Raw genomic sequence first — 17321 nt, 5'->3', positions numbered from 1 at the left:
ATATAGGTGAAAATAACAAAATGTGTGATAAATATGAAAAAGCTGCTCCTGTGGAAGTGTTATCATATATTAATTTACTTATATTGACCTTCTAAACAATTTAATATAGGTATGGTTTTGCCCACTCATTTCGTAATGAAAACTTGTCCAGCTCATGGACTACAACAGATGAACCATGTCCTCAAATCTTTGGCTCTCTGCCCAACAGCCCATTGAGTTTGAGTTTATTAGGATCCCCATTAGCTGGTGCAGAACAGCAGCTAATATAATCCCTCACTACATATATTGTACAGTTTAGTGACGCATAAGCTCACCATTAACGCCCACACATCCAACGGTTAATCTTGTACGGGCACAAATATAGCCATGGCGAGTAATAAATAAAAATGGATATGAAGTGAACTGACCCCTGTAACGCGCTTAAAATGGGATGATTTGACCATCAAAGCGGTTTACAAGTGTCTACCATTTGCCCTGAGCAAAAACTATAACTTAAGTTGCAAAGGGCCAAAATAACTACAAAGCTGACATTCTCACACACACACACACAAATCATTATGTACATGAATGGGAAAATGCATAAAAAGTTTATTAATAATTATTATTATGAATCATTTCCACCTTTGGGAAAGGTGATGCATTGAGAAATAATAAAAAGTGAGACAAGCATAGTGGGTCCAAACAAAAACACAGCAAACGGTACTGAACGTCTTTGTCTACACAGCATTTTGATTGTGTATTTAGTTTTGTTTTCCGTTCTCATCATTGCTCCCCAACCCCAACAGAAAGTGCTCCGCATGACAAAGACAGTAAAAAGCAGAATTCCACCCCCACACCCATGAAACCGTCACATCCACCCCTGCTTTAAAAAGGAGTAGTTTACCCTCAAAACACCAAATATATCAATTTCACAACCCCATGAAGCCTTGAACTCATATTTTTTTGTTTCATTCCCAAGGCAATTATTTGATGACCAGTGGAGTCCGAGACTCAATAGAGTCTCCTGAGCAAAATACAAATAAATCAAAAATGAAATGATTCACAGGACACAGGCATTGATCACCCCATGTGCACACGCGCCCCCACCACCTCGCACAATTCAGCAATCAAAGTCCCAATCTAAAGTCCCATCCTCCTGTTTTGCCATCTCAGAGCACAGAAGATTCCAACAGTTAGTTTTCACTTGGCAACATTGAAGTAAAATAATATATAAAGAACATTCCGTGGCGGAATGGTCGTCAATTTATTGGCTCAGGAATGAGACAAAAAAAAAGAAAACAAATCTCCATGAATTCAAGGCTTAATGTGGTGTGTGCAATTGATAGAAAAATCTGTACTTTTGTGGGTGAACTACTACTGAACTAACAGGCAAAGCACAGTTGGGACCGATGAACATCTCAGGAATGGATCCAAATTGCTCGTCGTTTTTTCCTCACAACAAGACAACTGATCATGTATTATTCATCACTCAATCTCTGATGAATGTAAGCCCAACCCACACAGACACAAGCGTTTCAGTTTGAACTGAGAGAAGGCTATTGCCTATATATGGAATGTTGAGCCTGCAAGTTAGTTTTCAGGTTCTGAAAAAAAAGAACAACCCAGAAAGATGTAAAAAAGCGCGTCGTTAACGTGGCATACAATGTTTAGTTTTCCTCTGGTCATCATTTTGCATCAAGAGAAAAACACACCTTAAGATATGTTTCTCGAAGAGAGCTTTTCATTTTTTCTTTATCTTCCCCTGCCATAATGACAAATTTACAATTCTGGGTTTTCAGGAAAGCAGAGACCCTCATTTATATACGGAAAACTTTTTTTTTTGTAAAAATAAGGAGTGAGTGAGTTCTACAGTAGTCCTTGTCCCCTGTGCGGGATGTGGATGCGTGTGTGTGTGTCATGTATTGTACACACATGTTTTAGATCAGAATTTAACCGTCCACTGCTTCACGCTGGCGTCGTGCGAGGTGGTGACCAGGGTGTGCTCGTCCACCCAAGCCAGGCCGCTGACATGGTGCAGCTTGTGGGCATCTGTGGACATCAAAATAGCAACACAAAATGTGTCACAAGGGTATCAAACAGTGTCGTTTGTCAACTAAGATGAAAAATGTTCGTCGACTACCTTTTTCCACTGACAAACTAAAATGAAAATTAAATAAAAACTAAGCTATGATGACTAAAACTAAATATACTGACGATTTTGCAAACACATAAAAACGAGACTAAAATGTTAGGGACTAGTGGGTAAGAGATCCAGTATAAGTAATTTTACAATTAGCTTGTAGATCGTCTAATTTCAGCATGCAACGTGTCGCAGTTGTGGGCTTGTAGATCGGCTATTTTCAGCAAGTCATTACGACGGCATCAAGGCCCGCCAAGATAAATTTTGTTCGACTAAATGAACTGTAGATTTAGTCGACTAAAACTAGACTAACACTAAAACATTCCGGGTGACTAAAATGTGACTAAAACAAAAAATCAAAATGTGCGGCCAAAACCAACACTGGTATCAAAGTAACAAACTGTAAGAAGAATTAAAAAAAAAGAACAAGAAAATAGCAGAACTACTAGCTCACAACACATTAGCATGCCACTGTTGTGTTGTGTGATGAAGTATAAAAGGGGGCTCTAGAGAGGTTAAGAGGTAGTATGTTGTTTCTGTCCACAAGAGGGTGCTTGTGTTCACTTGAACTTTTTTTTCAACATCTCCTGCAGATATATCCTGGTTATTTTCTGTGAATACTTTTTCAGTAATTTCCTCAACACAACCTATAACCTTATTCCTAATCTCAGTAAAACTATGCCTAAACCTAACCTTATTCCTAAATGTCACCTCAGTAAAACTATGCCTAACCCTAAACTAATTCCTAACCTTAACCTCAGTAAAACGATACAAGAACCGATGGGGGGGCAATCGGTCGATGGCCAAAATTGAGGCGAGCGTTCCGGTTACCGTGAGCTTTCGTGCATGAAATGGACTTAACATAGCCGCGACAACATAAATGATGCATGGACAATACCACATTTTAAGTATAACCTTCCAGTGTCATAATATAGTATAGGTTTTGCATTTCTGGATACAATTTCAGGTAAATAATTTAAAAGCCTAAACATGTCATGTGCGAGTGTTGCCATTGTACCTAGCTAAAGTATGCGTGTGTGTGTTTGCAGGAACATACCTGCTATCCTGATTCTCTTATCCGAGTCGTTGACAGTCCAGACAAAGACCATCATGTCCATCCCGCCGCTGGCAAAGTGCTCATTATCAGGTGACCAGGCCAGTGTGACGATTTTTGCGTGGTGTCCATAGAACTCATCTTTGAGCTAGAAGGGAAGTGGCAGGGGAGAAAAACTGTTACAACTTCATAGATCGGTGCTTCTCAGACTGTTTTCATGTCAAGGACCCCAAGGGTCCCTTGGAGGTCCACTGCTGTAGACGTCAATTCTGAGGGAAAGACATGTCATTGCCCTGCATGCGTGGCAGCCAATGCTCCTAGCTGTGTGTGTCTGTTAACAAGTTGTCTGCAAAATGGATGGGCAGATTTCCATGCAATTTGGGGAGGGATGATGAGCAAGCTGCGCCGAAAGGGAATTTAAACTTTTGGTTGAAAGAGGTCTAAGGTCAAGGTAAAAAAAATCAACAGAAAGGAACTGGTTGGAATAACGTGTTCCTTCCACGCGCTACGTCCGGCCGGGGAAACTCCCCCCTGTCAGGTGAAAAGAAGCAGCTTGGACTCCTTGTGCATAGAAGGAAACATGAGGTCTGTCCACTGCTCCCCAAGGTTTGCAGAGGAAGTGTAGCGCCCAGGATTTCATTAAATAATTTACACTGGGTGAAAAGATGGGCTGCAAAATCGTGGGATAAAAATGATGGTGAATGATGAAGCAATAACAGATGGGTGGGTTTTCATTACACTTGGTGGTAATTAAAAACGTCCAAATAAAATAATCAGATGTGCCTTCTGTTTAGACGGCAACGGCATTGTCCGGAGGTTGAAACCGCAATAAAGTGAAACCACCTCCCAGTGGAAATCTTTGGAAACGCTCCGCCTGGCGTCTGTTACTTTTCAGGATTCAAAGTCAAAAACAGCTAAAGTAGCAGATCGACAAGCTGAAAATGTCTCGTTTCGAGCTTGCTTTTGTGCGCCGCTGTAGGATGAGCCAAGTAAGGGCATTAATTTAGGAAAAACAAGAAAAGTTAAGAGTTATGGAGAAGATTGTTGTGTGTGGGGCATTACTTACCGCATAGCTGTCTGCAACGGTGAAGACCGAGACCACCTTCTTCTCGTCCGTGACCGCGAGGTAGGCTCCGTCGTTGGAGTAGGCCATGTCCGTGATGGGCCCCTTGACCTCCATGCTCTGGCCCTCCTCTTTCAGTGTGTTCCCCTCGATGGAGTACAGGTGTACCTTCCCAGTCTGAGGAGGAGGAGGAGAGATACATGACAACTTGACAAGGCATTGGAACAAACCATTAACTCTTTGGGAGAAATTCTGTCTTGTTTTGCAAAGTCCTGGAAAGCTAATTTCATGTCATTTCATGTACCATTTCATGTCTACTGGCTCCAATTAGGATGGGCCATCTTCCTAAACAAACAATCTTTGCTATAACTGACTCTGACACATACTACACCACCACCCCTTTTCTGGAGACTGAACTAAAGGGCAACTACAGTATATTTTCTCGCCCCATAGGGACACTAACCAATCCTCTTTCGTTTCGTGGGTACTATCGAATGTTAACGTTTTTAACAAATCCTTAGATTCCCATCTCTGTCCTGTGTGTGTTTTCTCTTTTTTTATGGTTTCTACCAGTGTGCTTTCCACTTACAGCATCCCCCACTGCAGCAGTGGTGCCTCCAGGGTGCAGGGCTCCGGCCTCTGGATCGTAGCCCAGGTTGTCCAGAGAGAACACCTTCCTCTTGTCCTTCATCAGGACCAGCTGCTTACGGTAAAGGGAAAAGGGATATGGTGAATCACATGGATGAAAGCAAATATCACTGAAAATGTTTGTATGACCAAGTCCTAATGTGCGATTTGTGAAAAAAGTGAGAAAGGAGCCATCCAACACACACGCACTAGCGCTGTTTCCTAAACAAATTAACACAAGATGTAAAATTATGTTTCAGTAATATAGTTTCTACTGTTCTACAGTACGTACATACGTACATCTTTCTGGGCGGCGGTGGCTCAGGGGTAGAGTAACTCTGGGGGAGCCCGGGTTCGAACTGGGAAACGTGCGGTTCCAGTTCGAACCCGGGCTCCCCCAGAGTTAGTGTCGAAGTGTTGAGCAAGTGTTGAGCAAGACTCTGAAGCCCTAATTGCTCCCGATGAGCAGGTTGGTGCCTTGCATGGTTTCCTCCATCATCGGTGTATGAATGTGTGAATGAAATGCACAATCTATGTAACGCGCCTTGGATAAAGGCTATATACTATATAAATGCACCATTTACCATGTGTGTGGGAGGCATAGAACACAGAGCAAGAAGGCAAACTGATATTAGCGAAGGAGCATGCATGATTACCTGGCCAATGCACACAGCCAGCGTCAGCCCTCCTGGTGCCACCGACACACATTTAGGCTGGGAATCCATCTTCACCAAATCAGAGGCACTGGAGAAAACAGTATTATCAGACGTGGTATTGTCAATTAAAAACAGCAACATGTGGCAAGACTTCACAGAACAACTGTCATTGTGTTTAGAGATAATTATTTGAGATAAAAAAAAAAAGAGGAAATAGCAGCTCTACAAGCTTACGACGCATTGTAAGTTTGTACATCAGCTTTTTTTCGCAATGTTTCGGGAAATGTCAGTACTTTCTTAGTTATGTTGTCATATGCCCTGTGCAATTTTCAATTATGAAGCCTAAAAAGGCAACCAGAAATAGATTTTTATTCATAAGTTCAATGTTCAATGCAAAAAACACATTTACTTTAAACAGGTTGTGTGCCCAAGAGGTCCTGGGAATTACCCGTATGTGGTGCCCAAGACGTCTGTGGACGTCTTAGTCTTTTTTAGTTTTTTATAAAAAAAAGAATATGTCAAAATATTGAATGTAAAAAGTGGGCACCCTGGGTTACTATTTTGAAAGTGTTGCGTGGGCACACAATGTGTTAAATTGGTAAATTATTTGTGTGAAAATGACTAAAATGTTGTAACCGTAACAGCCCTAATTGTTGTGCAGCGTACCTGTACTCCTTTTTGTTGAGGTTGATGAAGCGCACCGTATCGTCCATGCTGCAGGTCACCAGCTGGCCTGCGTCATCCACCACCATCCTGCTCACCTGGTTGGTATGGCCCTTGCCCGAGAACTCATCATTCTCCCCGGTTTCCGAGTCCCAGTAATGTGAACACAGGATTAAGGAGGAATACTTTCAGAAGGACTAGGGAAACGTCTCATCTATAAATCCTGGAATCCCTGTCGGTCTGTCCGTCTGTGTCCCTTTTATGCCCATAGATCTCCAAACTTCCCGAGTTGGTGCATCATACTACTAACTCATTTTAGTAGTGGGTACAAAAAGTGAGGGCAGAAAAGTGAAGACGGAAAAGTGAGGACGCAAATTGTGATTGGCTGAAGGTGTGCCATTCTGTGCTGTGATTAGCTGGAAGCTGTGTCATTCAGTGTTGTGATTGGCTGAGCATCGCATAAGGGGTGTGCTACACAAGTGGGTTTTTAAACAGCTGGTGGATGGAAATGACACTAGTTCGACTTGTAGCTTCTGCAAAGCGTTTGTTTTTTTGCCGACGGCATGTCATCTGGCACAAACCTTTTCCAGATGGGGGTCCACAGCCAAATACATATCAATCTGATGGTCTGTGGCACGGAAAGGTTTGAGAACCACTGATATAGGCCGCCGCCTTACTGGCAAAGTGATAACCGAATGCCAATGAGAGCACGTACTGTATTTAAGCAAGAGTACATAAAGAGAAAGTACTGTAATTAAGCATAAACACATAAAAGAGGCCACCTGCTTGCATTGTGTGCCATCTGGTTAACACCACCATTTGAGCAGTGAAAAGGATATTGATGTGTCCATCATGACTGCCAGTGTAGATGAATGTCCGCCCTTCGTTTTTGTGAACCGTTATCGACTGTATGGATTTGCTGTGCCCCTGTAATAAAAATGGAAATGGAAACATGATTTCAAATTGGGCACCACACGGTAGACAACAGGTATAACATAAAACAATATAAATATTAGCCAAATAGCCACAATGTACGCAACAGTATAAAACCAAGCCAGTGGCCATTGTAAAAGGCGTGTTTAATCGAAAGCATCCCCTGAAGTCATTCCAGAATCAAAGTGATACTGGAAGACTGAGGACACGTTTATACTGCAACGGTCTCTAGAGAAAGTGGCGAACTAAAATATCAGATGTGCCTTCTGTTTAGGCGTCAACGGCGTTATCGGGGGTTGAAAAAGGAACAAAGTGAAAATCTTTGAAAATGCGCCCGCCTGGCGTCTCCCATGTAAACGGGCAAAACTGTGAATCCGCAAAACATGCGACATCATGGCTCACGTCAGCTCACTTTGTGTATGTTTATTGCATTGGTGCAGAGCCGTAGGCAATATTTGAGTTCATAGGATGAGCAAGAGGATGAGTGAGAGGATGAGCAAGCGCTCCCTCGACCCGCTCATCCTACAAATACAAAGGTAGTGACCCGCGGAACCACGCTGCATTGGTGAATGTTAAACAGCCATGTGATAGCAACTTTAGGAAGTAAAGTGGTTTCCGACTAGATCCGAGTGGACCTAGTCTTTATGTATATGATGCATCGCCATGTTTTGTTCTTGCTTACTGTAAATCGCTCTGGATTAAGAGCGTCTGCTAAATGCCAAAATTGTAAAATGACCGGACATTCTATTTTAAAAGACAGACCGAGATCCGATTTGTTTCAAGATATTAGACGCAACGAAGATTTTATGGACCCGACATACTGTACCTAAAATGACGTTCTAACAGTGCATGTTTTCACTTGATAAATAAAGAATCCACTTGATAAATAAGGAAGCCATGATTGCTCACAACACGTGTGCATTTTGTTTCCATGGGAGGTATATTTTGATGCACTCTGAGTCCGGGAGTAATCGGATCCCAGGTCAGTGTAATCATCGTTAACACTTTTTTCCCCCCCTCTACCGATCGGCGCTGAATACCACACTGTCGTGTGGTATTCGAGTCTGGAGATGCTGTGTATGGATCTTGTTTCCCGGGGGGGCGGGTTCAAACATTTTCTCTTTGACGCAATTGGTCAGAGCTACTGTCAGTCAAAGGTCTCAAGCATTGAACGTCACTGTACCAAAGCCCGCCCATATTGCATACAGTGTCCCGATTGGCCACACCAGTTCTCTGGTGTAGGAATTGGTGTCGTACAATTGAGCCTCTCCAGACCGTAATCCGCCGGCAGGCAATTACTTTTTTGCCAACGGCTGATTCGGTCTGGCTTATTACCCAGGCTACATTATCCATACCATAATGATAAACAGACGCGATGTCCGAAATAATAGAACCGAATAGACACGGGTCCGAGTGATTATGGTAAAACGCGGATCCGGACAGGTCGCTGATTCTTTTGGGGGGTTTTTTTTAAATCGGGGAACCCAATGTGAAGTTCAGAGATGTAGGACTATGAAGCAAAATGCCAGGTTTTCAAATTTGACTTGAATAGAGCTTGATTTACATAAATGTGGGGTTCTTTCATTATGGTGTTTGAAAAACATGAAACCCTGGATCTCTATTACAGTCCAATTCAATGTTAACCCATTTTGGGCAGGAACCCCTTTTGGTGTTTTAAACATGTTATAATTTAGCTATTGAAAAATAGCAGATCTACAAGCTCACGAGCTTGTAGGTCTGCTATTTTTGAAAAATCGTGAAAATATTTATTTCAGAAAACTGGAGGATTTAGAAGATTTTTTTTTAAATTTTGAGGTCAGGCCTAAATGGGTTAAACTTGGCAATGTTATATGATCCCAATAATGAAGATGTGCCAAACGTCATTCAACAACATTTTGGCAGTAAATGATGGATTGGAACCATGTTTTTTTGTATTATGCGCCCCCATATCCTGTCCACATGGCTTCTTCGGCCTGTGAACGTCTCTAGACTCAGAAGTGTCAAGCTCTATAGAAACTGGTTGTGTATTCATAAGCCTTGAACGACAGCACTCCCGCGCGCCCTTTGTTTTTGCTTGATGGGGTGTGCAATTAGAAAAAGGAAGAAGAAACGATATTCTCTGGGAAATCGGAAGCAACATCCACAAAATTGCATACTGCATGTCCCGATTCAAATTTAAAAACAGCAAAAGTAGCAGATCCATGCACAAAGCTCGATATGTTTGGATTTCCCACCCCCCCCATCCTTAGGTCAGGATTTAAAGGGATTTGTTTTAGGATCGACATCAGGCTTAAATGGGAGTATTGAATCAATCAAGACTGACCTTAATTGTGCGCAGGGGGCGGTCTGGGTTGTTCTTGTCCAGGTAGTTGATGTATCCCGACAGGGAGATGCTGATGAGGTGGTCTTTCTGCCACAGGCAGCCCAGCTGCTGGTCCATGACGTCGGAGCCCATGTTGAAGGTGATGACAGCCGTGCCCGCTCCCACGTCCCACAGCTTCACCGTCTTGTCCCCTGAGGCGGACATCAGCTGGGAGCCGTCGGGGCTCCAGCACACCTGCAGGATGAGGAGGTTAACCTCTTTAGACCCGAGGACGATTCTACAAATGTCTTCTAAAATCCTGACAGTTTTCTGAAAAACCTATGTTTCTATGTCAGTGGTTCTCAAGCTATTTCATGTCAAGGACCCCTAGAATTACATGTATTTGGCCGCCGACCCCCCATCTGAAAATATCTAGTTCCAGGGACCCTCCAGACGCAAAGATTTGAGTTAAAAACGTTCTGAAAGAATATATATTCAAAGATTTGTGCCACATTTATGATTTTTCAAAAATAGCAGACCTACAAGTTCATAGTGCGGCACTGAGTGCTGCACTATGAGCTTGTAGATCTGCTATTTTTCATAAACTAGAGTATAACAATGCTATAAACACCAAAAGGGGTTCCCGCCAAAAATGGGTTAAGAAAGACGATTTGAGTGATGCACAGACTTGTTGTTGAGTCCTCTTCCCCCTCGACTCTGAAAGCACTAGGTTGTAATTAAGGCCGGCACGATACTGTATTACAGACTGTGGTTCAAACCTTTTTCAAGTCAAGGACCCCCAAATTGATATGCATTTGGCCACGACCGCCTATCTGGAAATGAATCGTGCCAGGGACCCCCAGTAGCGAAGATGTGTTAATTTCAAGTAAGCAAGTAATAGCAGATGCACAAGCGTGGCATAAAGTGACATGCTGTGAGCTTGTAGATTAGCCTTTGTTCAACATGGACCCCTGGGGGTTCCGGAACCCACTTTGAGAACCACTGGTATAGGCATTTTACTTGATGATCAATGGGCTCTATGCAGCCAACACTTCGGCGTTCAGTTTGGGCTGCCGGAACGCTTCCGGTCGGCCGCTCATTCAGTGTGAACATACGGTCGTGATTTTGTAGGAATAAAGTTCAGTACTTTATAAACCACTATTTCATTTGATAATGCGATGGCATAGTTAGTTAGAAACGTCTTAAATCTCCTGTTCTTCATGGATTTCTCCGGTGTTGCCATGTCCGCTTGTTATAAGCGACTTTGGTCTTGTTTTTCAGTAAAGTTGCTTGAAAATATTGACAGGTTAGGTTGCGTTTTTTGGGGCTTGTTTCTAAAGTATATGCTTATTTAGGCTTGTTCCCTAATGTTGTTTAAACCTGTGATTCTGCTCAAACATTGTCATAAAGCCAAGGACCCCCATGTATTTGTGCACACGGACCCCCATCTGAATGTTTTGTGCCAGGTTTTTATTTGTATAAAACAAAAACTGTTTTGGAAAATATATGATCTACAAGCTCACAACGACGCATTGTGAGCTTGTAGATCTGCTATTCTCAAGTAGCTGCCGATGTCCTATAGTCTTAATATATGAATATTAAGTATTATAGTAGGTCTAACTCATGTCATCATGTCAACGTCGCAACACAAAGAATACAAACTATGAAAAACTATGCCATCACATTATCAAATGAAATAGTGTTGTATAAAGTACTGAACTTTATTCCTACAAAATCACGACCATACGTTCAAAGTGAATGAGCGGCTGCCAACCGGAAGCGTTCTGGTGGCCCAAACTGAACGCGGAAGTGTTGGCTGCATAGAGCCCATTGGCCTTAAAATAATTGTTATTAAACCATGGCAGGTAGAGTAGAACTAATAACTACCAAAAGGTAGAAATTATAACAAATAGAGTAACTATACTATTGCCAAAACAGATCATATATTTTATACTTTGAAAACCTTTGTAAAATAACCGGTCTACAAGCTCACAACGCATTGTATTGCCACATGTTAAGAGCCTGTGGAGCTGCCATTTACACTATTTTTGAAAAAATATATATATATATATATATATATATATATTTATGAAATGTTAAACAGATTAACTTGACGATGAACAATTATGCAAAATAATTGTGATTATCTCAAATAATTGTCACAGACCTATGGCTTGTATGACATTGCATACTGGTGACATGCATTAAATAATCTTATAATCCTAACTAATAATTAAAAATACAATTATGGCGACCACTCAGAATAGTGAAAAACAAATAGTATCCAAGTGAGCAAAAACAAAGTTTAAAAAAAAAAGTTGGAAACTTTGATTACGTGCAACCATAAGTCATTTCAAAACACAGAAAAGATGATCTATTAATTACTTACTGCGTAAATTCCTCCACCATGTGCCTTTTCTCCACCAATTGAGGATATCTTTTCACCAGTCTTTCCGTCGTACATGAGGATCTGTGAAATCACGATGATGGCGAGGAATTCAGTGATCATTTTCCACATCAAACAAGATTATCGTCTCCGTCGGGTGGAAACCTCATATGTCCAAAAGCTTTTCAGGATTCAAATTCAAAGATGACAAAAGTAGCAGAACTACAAGATAAACGCATCACGTTGCACCAAACTTGGATCTGCTACTTTTTATGCTTTTGTGTGGCGCTGTAGGGCGCTAATTTTACGAATAATAATAAAATATGGAGATAAGAGGTTTGTGCCCAGCATCAGCGATGAGTCACAATGTCAGTCAATATATGGCTGTGAACTCGTTGGCTTTGGACCCGATACTCACTTGACCATCAGCACTAGCTGTAACAAAGCGGGTTCCATCTGGGGAGAATCGCACACAGTTGACGAAGTTGCTGTGGTCCTTTGACGAGTCAGCAGAAAGAAAAAAGGAGGAATTGGAAAATTAACCTCAAACAAACATGGATTGAAGCAAAAATACAATATCACAACAGATAATGTTTGTATGGCCATGATTCCTATTAGCATTTAGCAACCAACGTTATAATATGTAAAATAAATGTATTATGAATGATGTTCCTTGTTGGAGTCGTTCCCGTTGTTCTACATGCAATACTGAACTGAAATCACAGCTTGATGCTTTAACCTTGAAATATCCAGAGACTATTAAGATTGTATGAGTTTTTTTAAGATGCTTCTGAACATATTGCCAGTTAGACCACTTCAAATGCTCTAATCTTAAAATAAATAACCAAAATAAACAGCCTATCTACAAGCTACAATCAGTGTGTGTGTGTGTGTGTGTGTGTGTGTGTGTGTGTGTCATGTCAATAGTGATCTGTGACTTAGTCAGGTGACCCTTCTTGTTAACCGAGGTTGTGAGCAGAATAAGGAACCACAACAGAGAGGGACATGTTAGGTTGAGGAAGCTGGCCTTTTGGTTTCAAGACAGATCTCTCCGTCTGTCCTTACATGGGCTACTGCTGTGCTGAGACTACACTCACTACAGGCAGCCCTGGATCAACAGATTTCAGGCCTCGACACAAAAAGGTTTACAGTCAACACTGAAGTGGGAGGTAAAGGTTTTTGCTGTTCTGATTTTCAAAAAGAAAAAAAAGACAATCTTCAACTTGAACTAACCAGAAGCAAGATTATACATGTTGTGACTCCATTATTAATACTTGTAACTTTACATGACAGACTCACAAATCTGCCTTGTGATTGAAAGAAAATGCAGTCCAATAACTCCATGTTGTATGTAACAACTAGGTCCAATATGTGAGAGGAAGGATCTAAAGTTAACCAAAAGCAGTTATCTAGCACAGGTCCATGATAAAAAACAAGTTCACACATGCCGTAGTTGTGTAAGAATTCTGAGCTAAACTCTGCATACTGAAAACTCTGGTAGACGTTCACAGGGCAAAAGGCTACTACTTTCTGAGGAATGCAATTCACACATATCCAAAGAATGTTATGGGGGTGAAATGACCAGAAATGGACAAATATCTACACTGTCAAGGAGCTGTGGAATGGACAAAACTGGAGTGCAAAAAAAAAAAAAGAGGCCCACGAAGGGAAAAACAAAACAAAAAAACGACATCCTCATCATGGTCAAGAATCTGACTGTGGAAATCTTGACACCTATATTATTTTCAGATGCAGCTGGAAACAAAAACAAGATAGCCATAAACAGAGCCATGAGTTACGACAACTCCGTTCACTTCATGGGGCCAGTCCAATGGCGGCTCTCATTATAGACTTCTATTGGCGAATAGTGACAAAGGCCTGAACAGGAAGTTTACAGAATGCATTGGAGTCTATAGGCTTTGCAGTGACAAACGACAAGTTACATGAACCAAGTGACCGGGCTGTTTTCTGCCCCCTCAATCATTGTCTTAACTCTGTCTTACTCTATGGCTCTGGCCATAAATAAGCTGTCATTTGGCACTAATGTAAGCACAATAATTAAGCCAACTGAAATATCTGTTCAACAGAAATATGAAATGTCTCTTCTCTTCCCACTTCATCAGACACTTCCCTAGCAGCTTAGGACAAGAGACCCACACAATACCCCTTTCCAAAAGCTGCTCAAATGCCTTAAAAAACAAATATATATAACCGCTTTTTACTCACAGGTATTGTGCTCTTGAACTTGAAGGGGGGTCCTTCAGAGAAGGAAACAGAGGTGTCATCACTACCAGTGACCAGGCGGTATGGCCGCGTCTGCTTGAGATCTACGCTGTTGATGACTTTGGAGTGGCCAAACACCTCTCCCACTGAGGAGCCGGTGTTCCATAAGAACACAGCACCGTACCTGAGGTGAACACAATATGACAGGTTATATGGTTTATATAGATGAGTGGTTCTCAAACCTTTTCATGTCAAGCACCCCCAAATGTATTTGGCTGGGGCTTAGTTCTAAGTAAGATCTCCCCCCATGACACCTACTTTTCTCGCCCTTCGCCCACAACGGCGAGCCTCTGGCTGTCCTCCGTCCAGGCAATATCCTTGATCCTCCCCCCGAATGGCTGGTACTCATATTTGAGCAAGTGCTCCTTCTGGGTGGTGTCCCAGATTCTGATCTTTCCGGACACATCTGACGGAAACGCAGGCAAGGAGAGATACAGCAGTAGTCACTGTTGTGGTACGTGCCCACATTTTGTCAACACAATCTGTAGCGCAGTCAGTGGTTCTCAAAGTGGGGTCTGATGGGACCCCCCCAGGGGTCTTTGAGGGGGTTCCAGGGGGGTCCCCACTAGTAAAGGGAGGTTTGAGAACCACTGCAGTAGCGCATGTCAAATATGTGTGGCTTTAGAAGAGGAAGGGAAGTATTGTATTTGTAGTAGTATGTATTAGAGTAGGTTTTCTACTGGAAGCTAGTATGCAGTGACTTCTTCTAAATGTACACATTTTAGTTCAGCACCTGTGATTTTGGAGATGTACGTGCTTCCCTCTGGACTCTGTTTTAATATGTAGCTTACCTCCGGAGGCGATGTAGAAGCCACTGGGAGCGTACTTGGCAACAGTCACTTGGTGTGGGTGCTCTGTGTAGATGTCAGCTATCGCAGGGTTCTGTCAAAGACAAGGAGGGGAGAGAGACATTGGCGGATCTGTCCGTGTGTGACGAACGATATGGTACAAAGCATCCAAACCGCTTACGCCGCATCGCACTTAAACATATTATTATTCAATGTCAGCTCAAGATAAATGACACCTACCTCGATGTTCCTGATGATGACACTCTTCCCGTTGGTGTAGAGAAAATTGACGCCTTTGGGATCTCCGCCGAGCACTTTGGCCACTCCCCTCTCCATGGAAGGGAGGCTGGCAAATACGTGTTCTGAAGAGAGAAGGCGAGGGCCATGATCATTCATCAACATCAAGCATCAGCACACACACACACACACACACACACTATGCCTGATCTATACTTTGTTGCATCCTAGTGTCATGATCACTAAAAGCAGATCTACAAGCTCACAACACATCATGAATCTGAAGCGTTGTGAGCTTGTATCTCTGCTTTTTATAGCATGCAACTATAAATCAGGCGCTTTACTTTGCATGCAACCAAATTGCATAGCTTTAGCTTAACACTTGGATCTCCTGCTATACCCACTGGTTGGCTATACACAGTAGAAATCCTGTCAGTTTGTAACTCTACTGAACAAAATGATCCAAAATGTCCATTACAAATTACAGGTCAATTGTGTTCCATCTGGTACACTGTCTTTCAGAGTTAAAATAGGCCAACATAATTTGTTCACAGCATCACAATCCTTTCAAACCCTTTATCTATATTTGATATGTTGGCTATTCAAAATTAGCAGATATATACACACGATAATACAATAGAAGACATTGAAATTGTTTGAAGTATTTCAAATAGTTTTCTTTTATTAATTTTTAGCTTTCTTTTATTTTTTACACAAAAAAAAAGTCTCTTCTGGGGGTGTCCCTGGCATAAAACATTTTCAGATGGGGGTCCGTGGCCAAATATATCAATTTGGGGGTCCTCCTTAGGAACTTGACACAAAAACGTTTGATAACCACTGCTTTACAGGTCAATTTTGTTCCATTAGTCCATTAGCCAAGAGTTAAAATAGGTTAACATGTTTTGTACCGCGAGTGGTTACAGACAGTCACATACCGCGTGACAGATACAGGGGACCCCTTGTGCTAAACATGCCCCCTCCTCTGTCACTCCTCCTGTCATAACAATGCATCGTCGTGCATAGAAATGCATGCACAGCTATTTCCTCCCAAAAGTAGGAAGGGAGGCTAAAAGCTAATGGAAATCTTCAGTCATGGTTGGTTGGTGCACCTCTCATTCAGGCTACATGCTCATTCACACACAAATGTGTGGGGTATTTTTTTAGGCATAAGAGAAGGTTATCATTTGATAATACCATAGTGTTCTTCTCCTTCCCATTGACAAAGAGTTAATCCCCTTAGAAATGTCAGAATCGTGTATGGAACTAAATAGGGGCGAGGCTACAACACACACAGACACAGCTCTCTCTCAGCTAAAGTAGGCTAGGCTTGGCTCGAGCGTTCCCCCCGTTATTAATGCAATAATTTGTACGAATCAAACTAACTAGCACGACGACAAGACGGGCAGAGACTTACTGGCTTCGAGCGACATGTTTTCGCTGCTTGCTGTGCTGTTTTTTGTTGTTGTTACTCCTTCCGAATGAATGAAACCGGGGCGAGCTGTGTGGAGGCAGTGAGTCAGTCAGTCTGGCTGCTCTGCTCTGCTCTCATACAAACACGGAAGTGGAGCGAGCGCTCGGCTCGAGACGTCTCGCCATGCCCATATATGGTAAACTCAGCTCCTACGCCACAGACTCGCCCCGTTGAGGAAATGACGTCAGCTTGAAATCACCCCCCAATTAAACTCGTAGATATGATTAAAATACCCAACAAGAACATGATGATGACAAGTCTGTGGGTGAGACAGCCAGCCTAATAGTGCTACTGTAATATTAAAACGCCTCTGTGTGTGTGTGTGTGCGTGTGCGCGTGCGTGCGTGCCATCATCATCACATTCAAATAGAGTAGTGTGTGTGGTCACTGGTGTTTCTCAACCTTGTCAGGGCGTGACCCCCCAAATTAATCATTCATATTCTCCCCCCAAAATCCAAATAATCATAATTTGAGCTGGGGACCCCAAATTAATGACATTTTAACTGGGTATCCGTATCCTCCATCATCATGTAATGTAAGATGCATTCCCTTTTGTTTGACTCCCGGTTCCACATGAATAGGCCTATTTATAATAGTGAAATAGCCAGCGATCATTTCCCATTTTTGGCTTGATCAGTGTTTGAACAGTCTTTATAGTAGCCCTAGGCTATAGTTTATCGATTACTTTTGATGTAAACATGTTTTTCCTTTCTTTCTTTAAGGGAACCCCCCAAAAATC

At 42.2% G+C, this 17321-nt stretch overlaps 1 protein-coding gene across 1 annotated transcript; it reads right to left on the bottom strand.

Moving 5' to 3' along the window:
* Positions 1-570: 570 nt before the first annotated feature.
* Positions 571-16673, bottom strand: wdr1 (WD repeat domain 1). Its single transcript, XM_079509207.1, has 15 exons — positions 16526-16673; positions 15115-15236; positions 14878-14968; positions 14345-14492; positions 14030-14210; positions 12222-12299; positions 11807-11887; positions 9439-9672; positions 7020-7109; positions 6186-6340; positions 5520-5607; positions 4826-4936; positions 4240-4413; positions 3177-3321; positions 571-2028 (listed from the first exon to the last, which is right to left on the bottom strand). Exons 1-15 carry the CDS (start codon positions 16539-16541, stop codon positions 1922-1924), a joined length of 1821 nt encoding a protein of 606 aa, XP_079365333.1. The 5' UTR covers positions 16542-16673; the 3' UTR covers positions 571-1921.
* Between the last annotated feature and the right edge of the window lie 648 nt (positions 16674-17321).

This window comes from Electrona antarctica, assembly GCF_951216825.1.
Source record: "Electrona antarctica genome assembly, chromosome: 9".
NCBI classification, from domain to species: domain Eukaryota; kingdom Metazoa; phylum Chordata; class Actinopteri; order Myctophiformes; family Myctophidae; genus Electrona; species Electrona antarctica.
Note: the sequence above shows the minus strand (reverse complement) of the source record. Positions and strands in the feature narration are given on the sequence as shown.